Raw genomic sequence first — 12,958 nt, 5'->3', positions numbered from 1 at the left:
GTGATGCTCACACTCTGTTTGAAGTTTCCAGCTCATGGGCTTTAGCTGGCAACTCAGTCTCCCCAGTACTGATCTCTGTGATCTCCTAATTGGTGCTTGGGGCCTTATTTTAACACTTCTCCTTTTATCAAGAAAGGCACAGGGCACTAATTAAGTTTCAGACACTTTGCAAGATGTGGTGGCAGAAGAGCGGATTCAATAATGACAATCACCTCTCAGCACTCAGTCTATATTATGATGCTGGCAAGCAGAACAGCATGTTGCTTTGTGCTCATCTCCTGCTGCGCTGGCAAAGATGACAAGCAGATTTGATCTTCCCCCAAATGGGAGGATACTTGCATCAAGGTTTTAGAGTAACAACACATTAGGCATTTACCATATGGTGTAAGTGGGCAGATAAATGTAACCTCAAGATATGTTTAGTGATCAAGGGCATTTTAAAACTTTCTTATACTGGTGTTCAAAAAGAGCTATCTGTCCAGTTGAGGTGCTAGTTGCAAGACTTTGATTGAACTTACTCAGATGCAGAACACTATTAGATGACTGTATTTTAATACCCCAACATTTCTGTACATCCCTGTACTTCACAATTTAAAGGCAGTGTGTAATACAATTACGTTTATTTATTTATTTACTTATTTATTTAAATATGTACATCCTAACATAAACCAAAGATCTCAGGATGGCTTAAATAAAATTAATTCAAAACAAGAAGCAATATTTTGAATGTCTAAAATATATGAAATCATTGATTAGTTAAAACTAGACAATTAAAACCAATTAAAGCCATTTAAAATAATGTCAAGCATAGCACATGTACAAACTGAATAACATGAATTAGTCCTGAAGGCAACAGAAATAATAATAAAAATGTCTTTTGACTTGGTACAGGAATGACAATACTGTTGACGTCAATTGGTCCTCAGTAACCAAGATGCCCCTGCAGGGAAGGTCCTCTTCTTGTTACTCTTTGCTTGTTTAAAATGTGAAGCACTAAGAATTAATGATTACTCTAAACACATAAAACTCTCTAACAAAATAAGCAACGTGAAAACAGTCAAACTATATGCAGGTACAAACCAGTTAAAATTATTAGTTTCTTGAATAACAATTTCCACCTGGTGTCAAAACGAAGCCAGCATCAGTACAAATTGGGTTTCAAAACCAAGGGAATTGCAAAATTGAAGAGTTTTAACAGAGAAAGTCCTTTTTATGTTCATAAATTGTACTGCCAGTATTTACCAAAACAATTTTTGGATCATCTGATATAATTAACTTTACTTCTCTGGAGAATTGGAGGCAGGAGCTAGTGTAACTTGTGAAAACGTTCTGAAAATACGATCTTATAAAGCTTAATTCATCAAATGTGTTCTACTGCAAATCTTATCATACGGGTGGATGATAGAGATTCAGTCTATCAGTTCTAACAGGTACAAGGTTGGAGAAGGCTGGATTTAGGCAAAATTCCGTTTCTTCCAATATCATTTCAGTAAATTCTAATGAAAACATTGAAACAGAATCTTAACATGAAAATACAATGTGGAAAAGCACGCAGGTAAACGGATAGATTTAAATACATATTAGCACTCTATTTTACATAAGCAATCAAAAATAACAATATAAGATCAACAGAACAACTCAAAAGATTTCATCTTGAAGAAAAATAAAAAATATTTACCCCTTGGTGTACAAGTCTGGCACAGACTTCTGCTAGTTTCCCAAACAATAAAGTATTGATGGTAATTGATATGGAAGATGAATTTTTCGATTCTGAAAGAAGACATACATATTTAGTGAGTGTTAAGTTCTATTCAAGTGTGCATAAAAGTGTGTAAATGAACAACTGAGAAAGAGAGCATTCTAAACTTGTCTTCCTCTAACACTACTAAAGAGGTGGGGTCTACACTTGAATGAGATTGTGAAGAAGCCTGGATCCCTCAGGCTTCTTGACAATCCCTCCCTTGTGGTCTCATTTAACCATTTTTGTAAATCTGACTGTATTGTCATATTTACAGAATACAACAAAAATGCTCTGCACAAGCTTAAATGTGCTGGGAGTACAGCAATGCTGAGAAGAGGTCAGGGACACTGGAGCAGCTTCAATAAGAACAAACAATAAGCTTCTCCCATCAAATTACCATCAGTAGTTAACATGGGTGGACAGATTAAAGAGAAGCCTTCATCTCAAACAGAGATGCTGGGAAAGAAATACACTTTGTACAAGCTTGTGTTTTTTCATTAACCAATTAACCCAATCTGTTAATGTATCCTAGATGTCAGATTGCAATTTTTCTCATCAATGACCCAATTGCTTTGAATGCAATTTCTTGCTTCTTGGCAGAGGTTTGGACTCTTCCAACTCTATGATTCTATAACTCTGCATGTACTGTGTTCAAATGGACAAACAAAATAAATTGCAGGCAGATATAGAATAAAAGCCTTATTCTAGATCAGCCCTCAAGCTGCAGCTGTCCAACTCCCACAATTCTTGACCACTGGACAAGCTAGCTAGACCTTCTGGGAGTTGGAGGCCCAAACAGTTGGAGGATCACAGTTTGAAGATGCCTGATCTAGATCAATTATCGAGCTATACCCAGTACAGCAACATAGAATCATAGAATAAGAGTTGGAAGAGATCTCATGGGTCATCCAGTCCAACCCCCTGCCAAGAAGCAGGAAATCGCATTCAAAGCACCCCCGACAGATGGCCATCAAGCCTCTGCTTAAAAGCCTCCAAAGAAGGAGCCTCCACCACAGTCCGGGGGAAAGAGTTCCACTGCCGAACAGCTCGCACAGTGAGGAAGTTCTTCCTAATGTTCCGGTGGAATATCCTTTCCTGTAGTTTAAAGCCATTGTTTCGCGTCCTAGTCTCCAGGGCAGCAGAAAACAAGCTTGCTCCCTCCTCCCTATGACTTCCCCTCACATATTTATACAGGGCTATCATGTCTCCTCTCAGCCTTCTCTTCTGCAGGCTAAACATGCACAGCTCTTTAAGCTGCTTCTCATAGGGCTTGTAGTATGTTTCAACTCCCATGATTCCTGACAGTTAGCTATATTGATAAGAGCTGATGGGAGCTGCAGTTTGATATTTGAAAGGTATACAGCCTCACTCTCACAACAAATGAAGTACAAGGCATTAGGAAATTCACATCACCCACAAAGGGGAAGAAACCAAAAGCCAAGATTCATTAGCAATTCTCATTTAACACAGCACATTTAGATGAGAGGGAGAGGAACTTGTGGCCCTCCTGATATGTTTATTTTGAGAAGGTCCAAGTGGGCCAAGAACAAGAAATTATGGAAAGGGAAATTCCAAGTAATTTGGAGACCCCAACATTTCTTGTCAATACTTTATAGTGCAGTAGTTCTCAACTTGTAGGTCAACTCCCAGAAATCTCAGCCAGTTTACCAGCTGTTAGGATTTCTGGGAGTTGAAGACCAAAACATCTGGGGACCCACAGGTTGAGAACCACTGTTATAGTGGTTCCCTCTCCTCCTTTTATTGTGAACCCTTGATTTTCCAACTACATATTTGGGTTCTCTATGCACATAAGACAAATGAGAGAACTATGCTCTGGTACCTTGGAGTACAATTTTGAAGAAAGGTGTTCCATTTTGAAGTCTAGTTAATTGAGAGAAAATGACAACTGTTCCCTAAAATGAAGGAGAAAAAATCTAATTAATATATTGGAAATCTTTACAATAAAATTGTCGGTTATGTACTGTGCTTAATGTCAAACCAGTATAAATGTACCAGCATTATCTATGTCATCCTGTAATTTCTTGCAGTGACATACTGAGTTTTGTAGTAGCAGAACAATTCTGAAAGCACTTCTAAATACTATAAAAGCATATAATCTAGTGTTGAAAACCTATCATTGTTCCCTTCTGACAACCTGCCAGGAACCACAAAGGATAATCAATTCTTTTTTTTTATGGGGAATCAGAGGAAAAAATTGACACCCTGGAAGCCAACACATATCTAGTATTGTTTTCTGATATAGTAACAAATTCTACAGAGTATTCATTGGTAAGAGGAAATCTGAGACCCCCTCTCCCCCCGCATGGCATTCAGGAGATTAATCTGAGCATCATTTTTGTGCTCTAGAACACATTATTGGGAAGCAGGGCTCTGGTGATTACTGGGCACTGAATTGGGATCTTAAATTCATTTCTCTTCTGCACGGAAGAGACACACAGCACTCTTGCATTTATTTCTTCAAATAATGCATTAACTACATATATCCAGGGTGATGCACAATTAAAAATGTATTTAATAAATTTATATATCACTTCAAACATTTACCAAAAAGAGTATACAAAGTAGAAATATAATCAAAATACACTACTCAGCCCTCCATATCCATGGATTTTGTATTCACAAATTCAACTACAGTATTCATTGTTTGGGTTTAAAAAAAAAAAACAAAACAAAAAATTCTAAAAGAAATCCTAGATTTTTGTCATTTTATGCAAAGAACACCAATGTATACTACACCACTGTATACAATAGGACGTCAGCATCTGTGAATTTTTGTTTCTGTGAGAAATCCTGGAACCAAACCCCAATGCCTATCAAGCGTACACTATACAACATAAAAATAAACTATCCAGATTTTATTTTATTTTATTGGTGTCAGAAGTGACTTGAGAAACTGCAAGTTGCTTTTGGTGTGAGAGAAATGGCCATCTGCAAGGACGTTGCCCAGGCGACGCCTGGATGTTTTACCAGATGAAAACATCTGGGTGTGCTACTATGTGTTGAGCTTAATTCTTAACAGTTACCATGTCCTGTTTCTAATTGGGTTTTATCTGAACAGGGCTGAATAATGATTTTAGAGAACTGCTTTTAATTTTGCAATTGTTTATATGAGGGGCCTTGGGAGGGCACTGCTCTAAGAGATAACAGAAAATATTAAAAACAAATTGTTTAGAGGAGCAGATATGAACATATTGCTTCTTCCTTTAATACTTAGCATATCGCTTTCATGTCAGGTCCATGGAGTTTCTCAAGTACAAAAAATGTAAATGTTATGTACAACAGGAGATACTAGATGCCATAACCAGCTATATGTCAAACCATCTCCACTTGCAACTAATATATTCTCTTCTGGCATACATTTGGGGGGAAAGCAGTGGCTTCTGTCTGTTCTGTGCAGCAACAACAATAAGGATGCAGTACAACCACTGTGATCATAAAAATATACTTCAAAACTGTTTCTAAGCAGAAACCAGATGTGGGCCCTCCAAAGCAATGCCTGCTATATTAGCAGATACCCCCGAAAACTCTTATGTCAAATTAAGAAGAACTAGTTTTCTTGTTATCAGTGCTTCTGTGTCAGGCTTTCACAGTTACTTGGTTGGTTGGATTCTTTAGGCAACAGGTTGACATTTGTTTAAATTATCTCATCCCACTGAGGCAAGCTTCTCCTAAAGAAATGATCTTACACAATCCAAGGCTATATTGAATTTATATTTTACACTGATGTCATAGCCAACCCATGAAGCTCTCTTGTTTGTATGCAAACAGATTATGGCAGTGGTTGTTACCAGCTCCAACTGCATTTCTCCCACATCTGTCTCCATAACTAATTCATCGGTAGGAACTGGTGGCAGATTAAATTCTGGTTCACAAATGACTCCACAGGGCAAATAAAGACAGGAAGTCTTAAAAACGAAGATGGGTGTACAAAACTGAAAACTGTATTCCCAGTGAGTTCTGTCCAAAGCAGAACAGATACCATTTCTTCACTGGATTTAAACCCTATACTCCTATTGATGAAGCCAAAATTGCATTGGCTTTTTTAGCTGCTGCATCACACTGCTGCGATCTACTAAAACTTCTAGATCCCTTTAACATGTTTAGTTGTCAAGCCAGGTATCACGCCTCCTACATATATCATTTCATTTCTTCAGTCTAAGCGTAATACCTTATATTTCTTTCCATTTAAATTCATTTTGTTAGTTTTGGTCCAGCTCTCTAATTTGTTAAGGCCATTTTCAATTGCAAGCATGTCCTTTGGGTTATTAACTATCTCTCCTAATTTGATGTTACAGTAGAGTCTCACTTATCCAACATAAACGGGCCGGCAGAACGTTGGATAAGCGAATATGTTGGATAATAAGGAGAGATTAAGGAAAAGCCTATTACACATCAAATTAGGTTATGATTTTACAAATTAAGCACCAAAACATCATGTTATACAACAAATTTGACAGAAAAAGTAGTTCAATACGCAGTAATGCTATGTAGTAATTACTGTATTTACGAATTTAGCACCAAAATATCATGATGTATTGAAAACATTGACTACAAAAATGTGTTGGATAATCCAGAACGTTGGATAAGCGAGTGTTGGATAAGTGAGACTCTACTGTAATTGCAAATTTGATAAACATGCCCTTTGTTCCATCATCCAAGCCATTGATAACGATGTTGAATAGCACTGCCTTTACAGCTGTGAAAAAACACATACTTCAGTGAGGAAAAGAGAAAACACTTGTTAGTCAATGTTCTCAAGAGTTCATTATATCTATATTTGAATGTCTATCCTATCATCATCTACTTCAAACTGATTTGGACACAATCTTTAGACTTAGTTTAAGTCAACATGACATAGAGGTTTGAGCGCTGGACTAAAACTCTGGCAGACCAGGGTAAACTCAACTATGGAAACCTACTGGGTGGTTTTAGGCAAATTATACTCTCTTAGATGAAGGCATCTTTCTGAAGAAATCTTGCCATAAGTCAGAAAAAATGTGAAGGTACCCAACAAAAGCACAGCTTGTAATTGTTGCTGTCTTTATCAATGTTACTGCAAAGTTGTTTTGCCCACTCTCTCTCTCCAATTTGATTTCTTGGAGAGGATATATTTTTAAACAAAAATAAAAAGGGAAAACAAAAAAATCAGAATTCAAAATCTTTTGTTAAACAGAGTATATCTTGGATTTTTGGTTTCAAGTAAACAACCAACACATTCTCAGATCACTAATTGTGATGTTTATTCTACACCTTGTAAAAGTTCAAAGTTTGTGGTGTACAATGGGATGCCTTCATAAAAACATAGTCCTCTCCTTGACAGGGCTGCTGTCCAACAGCATAGCTGGGAGTAGGGGAGAAGGAGGAAAAGGCAGAAGCCAAATAAATGTGATCTACTGGATTTACAAAACAAAAGCTGTGTCCTGTGTTCTTGTCCTGGTCAGGCAATTTCAATTCATTATCTATCATGCAACGGTCAAGTCCACAGTTTCTGTTCACTGACCAATCATTACTGGGCTACATTTGGGCCCACAATTAGGTTCTTTTTCTCCAGTCCTGCTCACACTACCCATTCCAATATTTGAATTGTATTATTTAGCAATAGCTATATAATAACTGGAACTTGGAGAACATAGACAGCCATTCATCCTTATGACTGTTTAGGGTACAATCTTATCATTTCCTAACCTGAATGAGTGACAGCAAATCCTACTGAACTTAGCAGGATGTACTTCTAATTAGATACATAAGTATTACTCTGCGATACCATTTAATTATAATAGAAGCTGACAAAAATGATTTGTTTCTAATAATCTTTCTACAATTCTCATAAACTATTTTAAATTTGTAATTTTTGCTTCAGTGATCATAAAGGAAGACAAACACATAATCTTTGATGCACATGTACACATAAGAGAAACAGTAATGAAGACTGGATTTCACGCTCTTTCTCTCTAGAGATTGCTTTCACAGCAAACAAAATTAAAGTTTAGCTTACATCCCCAAGTGCCAGCAGAGATTAAAAGACTTCAAAATTAAGTTCATCAACATCAAATAAAGCAAACATGTTGAGAGTCTCCTGTGTTCTAGTCTGTATATTAAGAAAGTTTAAATGTCATCTCAAATATACTGTAGTTACTAAAGCTGAGAACATACTCCTAAACACAGATGGAGCAACACAATATGTATTCCATGTACTGGAATCACTACAGAAAATTACCATTACAAACAAAATGAGCTTTATGTTGAAGAAATAAAAAGTCATGAGTTCGTAAATCTAGGAGACTCTATTGATTCTCTAAAAAGAAAAATCCATTAAGTTACCAGACTGGACATTTTTATCACAATGTTGTTTACGTTTATATACTGAAGGGATTATCATTCTAGATCCATTTCAGTCTGGTTTAAGGCCTGGTTATGAGATAGAGACAGCTTTGGTCGCCTTAATGAATGGCCTACAAAGAGAACTGGAAAAGGGGGGCATGTGCTGCTAGACCTTTCAGCAGCTTTGAATATCATCGACCATGGTATCCTTCTGAGTTATCTTTCTGGAATGGGGCTTGGAGGTACTATTATTGAGTGGCTTCAATTCTTCCTGAAGAGATACTCTCAGGAGGCGGTGCTGAAGAATCCCTATTTGACTCCTTGACCACTGGACTATGGGGTGTCTCAGGGTTCAGTCCTGCCCCCACCATGCAATTTAACATCTATATAAAACTGCTGGGAGAACTCATCAGGAGTTTTGGAATCAGTTGAAAGACAGATCTGGTCACACTCCCCCTGAAAATGCAGGTTTGGAGTTTGGGGGTATTCCTGGATTTGGCTCTGAACCGGAGGTCCAGGTATCAGCAGTGACTAGGAGTGATTTTGCACAGTTATTCCTAGATAACCAAGATAAGGCATTTTGTTGCCATCAGGCATTTTTGGGGGGATGAAGGGCACACTGCTGAGGAGGCTGTGGGTGAGAGTTGGGGATGATATTTTAGTTTTAAATGTAATTTTAATTGTATAAGTATTTTAACTTTATCCATGATGCAAATTTTTAAATTTTGAAATTGTTTTTAATTTTTGTATTTGCCAGGTTGTGTCATGTTATTGTAAGCCACCGTGAGTATAGTTAAAGTCTTTAAAATAGCAGAAATGGACAAATTAGCAATGATGAACAAAGATAAAATACAAAAAACTTTTATCAAGGACTGTGAACCATCTCTAAACTATGTTAAAAAAAAAAGAAGGAAAAGTTATTTTTTAGAAAGTTTCATAATTTAACCTGTTAAATACCAGGCCGGGAGCGGCGTGAGCAGCTGCTGTTAGCTCCAGCTCCTGCCAACCTAGCAGTTCGAAAACATGCCAATGTGAGTAGATCAATAGGTACTGCTCCGGCGGGAAGGTAACGGTGCTCCATGCAGTCATGCCGGCCACATGACCTTGGAGGTGTCTACGGACAACGCTGGCTCTTCGGCTTAGAAATGGAGATGAGCACCAACCCCCAGAGTCAGACATGACTGGACTTAACGTCAGCGGAAACCTTTACCATTTAAATACCAGGCCAGAAAAAAGAATAAAAAACAATGTCATACGAAGGAATAACAGAATTATATATATGAATGTGAAGTGCCACAGGGTTCTGTCCTGTGCCCGGTTCTGTTCAACATCTTTATTAATGACTTAGATGAAGGATTAGAAGGCATGATCATCAAGTTTGGAGATGACACCAAATTGGGAGGAACAGCCAATACTCCAGAAGACAGGAGCAGAACTCAAAACGATCTTAACATATTTGAGAGATGAGCCAAAACTAACAAAATGAAGTTCAACAGAGATAAATGCAAGATCTGCTTAGGCAGAAAAAATTACATGCAAAGATAGAGAATGGGGGATGCCTGGCTCAACAGCAGTATGTGTGAAAAAGATCTTGGGAGTCCTTGTGGACATCAAGTTAAACTTAAGCCAACAATGCAATGCAACAGCTAAAAAAGCCAGTGGGATTTCGGCCTGCATAAATAGGTGTATAGTGTCTAGATCAGTGGTTCTCAACCTGCGGTCCCAATATGTTTTTGGCCTTCAACCCAAAGAAATCCTAACAGCTGGTAAACTGGCTGGGATTTTTGGGAGTTGTAGGCCAAAACACCTGGGGACCTCAGGTGAAGAACCACCGATCTAGATCCAGGGTAGTCATGCTACCCCTCTATTCTGCCTTGGTCAGACCACCCCTGGAAAACTGTTTCCAATTCTGGGCACCACAATTTAAGGGAGATGTTGAGAAACTGGAATGTGTCCACAGGCGGGTGACTAAAATGATCAAGGATCTGGAGAACAAGCCCTACCAGGAGTGGCTTAAAAAACAGGGCATGATTAGCCTGCAGAAGGCTGAGAGGAGACGTGATAGCCGTGTATAAATATGTGAAGGGAAGTCATAGGGAGGAGGGAGCAAGCTTGTTTTCTGCTGCCCTGGAGACTAGAACGTGGAACGGCTTCAAACTACAGGAAAGGAGATTCCACCTGAACATTAGGAAGAACTTCCTGACTGCAAGAACTGTTCAGCAGTGGAACTCTTTGCCTGGGAGTGAGGTGGAAGCTCCTTCCTTGGAAGCTTTTAAACAGAGGCTGGATGGCCATCTGTCAGGGGTGTTTTGAATGTGATTTTCCTGCTTCTTGGAAGGGGGTTTTGACTGGATGGCCCACGAGCTCTCTTCCAACTCTAGGATTCTGTGATTGTTTGGTAGTATCATTTTGCCAGGTTGAAGGGAGAGTATAACCAAACACAAGCATTGTATAGTAGATGTTATGACAGGCATGGGCAAACTTCAACCCTCCAGGTGTTTTGGACTTCAACTCGCACAATTCCGAATTATGGGAATTGGAAATCCAAAACACCTGGAGGGATGAAGTTTGCCTATGCCTCTGTTAGGAAGTATTGTATTGGTTCGTGCATGTATACATGTATAGTGTTCCTCCCTACTTTGCAGTTCGCTTTTCACTCCCTCACTGCTTTGAAGTTTTTTCTGAGCGGTGGTGCATGCGCAGAAGGTGCCAGTTTCCTTTTTGCGCATGCGTCCTCCCTCTCAATGGCGTCCAGCCGGGCTACTCTGGATGCCGAGGGGAGGGAAGCGCATGCACAAAAGGGAAACTGGCAGGCGTCTGAGAGGAGGCCACCAAGAAGATGTGCAGGAAGAAGGCTTGTGAAGGGAAGAAAGGCCACCTAACTACTAATATAATGTGTAAATATTGAAGGAAATATTGTGCCTCTACTTGGCGGATTTTCACTTATTGTGGGTGGTCCTGGAACGTAACCCCCACAATAAGTGAGGGAACACTGTATATAGATTTGTTTCACTGTTTTTTAATGAATATGTAAATTGAAAACAGTCTACCAGCTGTTAGGAATTGTGCGAGTTGGAAGCCAAAACACTTGGAGGGCCGAAGTCTGCTCATGCCTCTGTTAAGAAGTATTGTATTGATCCATGCATATATACATGTATATAATTTGTTTCACTGTTTTTTATGAATATGTAAATTGAAAATAATGCATATGAATAAAGAGAAACACAAAGGATTGCACCCAAAAAAGGTGAAATCTCTTTTCCTGCTATTTGAATCCATTTTAAACCAAATTAAATATGTCGCTGGATATTTGCAGAGCCATTGAAGCTGTAATTGTTACATTTATTCCATGATTCCATGTTACATTTATTCCATGATTCCAGTTTAGTTATAGTACCTAGTGATGAGAAAAGCCTTTTCTAAACACCCAAAGAAGAAAACAGAATTCCATGATTCCAGTTCCATATGTTTATATTTTTATATTGTTTTAATTGAATTTTCATTGCTACGTTTTAATTATGTGTAGGCATCGAATTGTTGCCAATTGTGTACGCCGCCCTGAGTCCCTTCGGGTGAGAAGGGCAGGATATAAATGTTGGAAATAAATAAATTTAAAAAAGCATACTTAGGATGCAGCTGCAATGTAGAATTCATGCAGTTTGACACAACTCGAACTGTGATGGTGGAATACTATGGAATCAAGTGAGTTGAAGTTTCACAAGGTCTTTGCCAAAGAGTTCTGATGGAGGCCTCACAAAACTACAATCCCCTTGACTCCATAGCAGTGAGCCATGGCAGTTAAAGTGGAGTCAAACCTCAGTCTAAAGAAGTGGTTCTCAACCTGTTGGTCCCCAGGTGTTTTGGCCTACAACTCACAGAAATCCCAGCCAGTTTACCAGCTGTTATTTCTGGGAGTTGAAGGCCAAAACATCTGGGGACCCACAGATTGAGAATCACTGGTCTGGGCAAACTTCGGCACTCCAGGTGGTTTGGACTTCAACTCTCACAATTCCTTATAGCCTACCGGCTATTAGGAATTGTGGGAGTTGAAGTCCAACATGCCTGGAGGACCGAAGTTTGACCATGCCTGGTCTAAAGGCTCTCCTAAAGACTGCAGGACACAGAGAGAGAGCAATCCTCCTGGCATTGTTTTGTGCAGACAAAAATACATGGAAAGCGGGCTTTTCTGCTCTTTTCTTCCATTGTCCATCCCCTGGGAAGTTTGTGTGGGGAAGAAGGCCAACCTCGGAGTAGGGTTTAATTTCTCCCAGTTTATTCTGAAATGACTGGCGAGCCTTTACCTCAAAGCAGGCCTCTGAGTAGTCGCGGCCCAACTGCAGGTTCTGGAGGCCCACTTGTCGCAGGTTCTTCGGCAGAGAATTCTTGAGGACCCTGGGTGAGCCTCGCACCACTTTCACCGGCATACTGCCGGGACCCAAGGCTTTGAAGACAGGCACAGGCGTCCCCACAAAAGGCAGGACGGCCTTGGGGAAAAATATACACTCAAGAGCGATGGACCAAACCGCTGAAGGTGCCAAAAGGGCCTCGTTCAGAGCGGGCTTTTCCTAGAGTTCCTCAACGCGGAAGTGCCCGCGCGGCTTATTCTGCGCATGCGCCGTAAACTCACTGACGCTTATGTGCGCCGGGTTGGGCGGGAAACTCGTTTCGGCTTGGATTGCATCTCCTGAGCTTCTTAAACGCCAATTGTGCGGGTGCTTTAGACTCCAACTCCCAGGAGCCTCAGCTGCTTTGGGGAGACTCTGGGAAACCGGTGATTTCCAAACTATGGTCTTCCAGCGTTTTGGAGACAGTACTGCTTGACAGCCCTATTTAAATGCTTACATCAGTATACATCTAGTGGCGCTTTCTTCCAAA

The 12,958-nt window shown here is 39.6% G+C and overlaps 1 protein-coding gene across 1 annotated transcript in view; it reads right to left on the bottom strand.

The window, feature by feature from the left end:
- Positions 1-12,727, bottom strand: part of pot1 (protection of telomeres 1) — an 82,389-nt gene extending 69,662 nt beyond the window's left edge. Inside the window, exons 1-3 of the mRNA XM_008111229.3 lie at positions 12,385-12,727; positions 3,582-3,654; positions 1,679-1,770 (exon numbers count right to left, since the gene is read on the bottom strand). Of these exons, the coding sequence (XP_008109436.1) occupies positions 1,679-1,770; positions 3,582-3,654; positions 12,385-12,507 (288 nt within the window). The 5' untranslated portion in view covers positions 12,508-12,727. The remainder of the gene's footprint in view (positions 1-1,678; positions 1,771-3,581; positions 3,655-12,384) is intronic.
- Positions 12,728-12,958: the final 231 nt, after the last annotated feature.

The sequence above is a fragment of the Anolis carolinensis genome, chromosome 5, assembly GCF_035594765.1.
Source record: "Anolis carolinensis isolate JA03-04 chromosome 5, rAnoCar3.1.pri, whole genome shotgun sequence".
Taxonomy (NCBI): Eukaryota; Metazoa; Chordata; class Lepidosauria; order Squamata; family Dactyloidae; genus Anolis; species Anolis carolinensis.
Note: the sequence above shows the minus strand (reverse complement) of the source record. Positions and strands in the feature narration are given on the sequence as shown.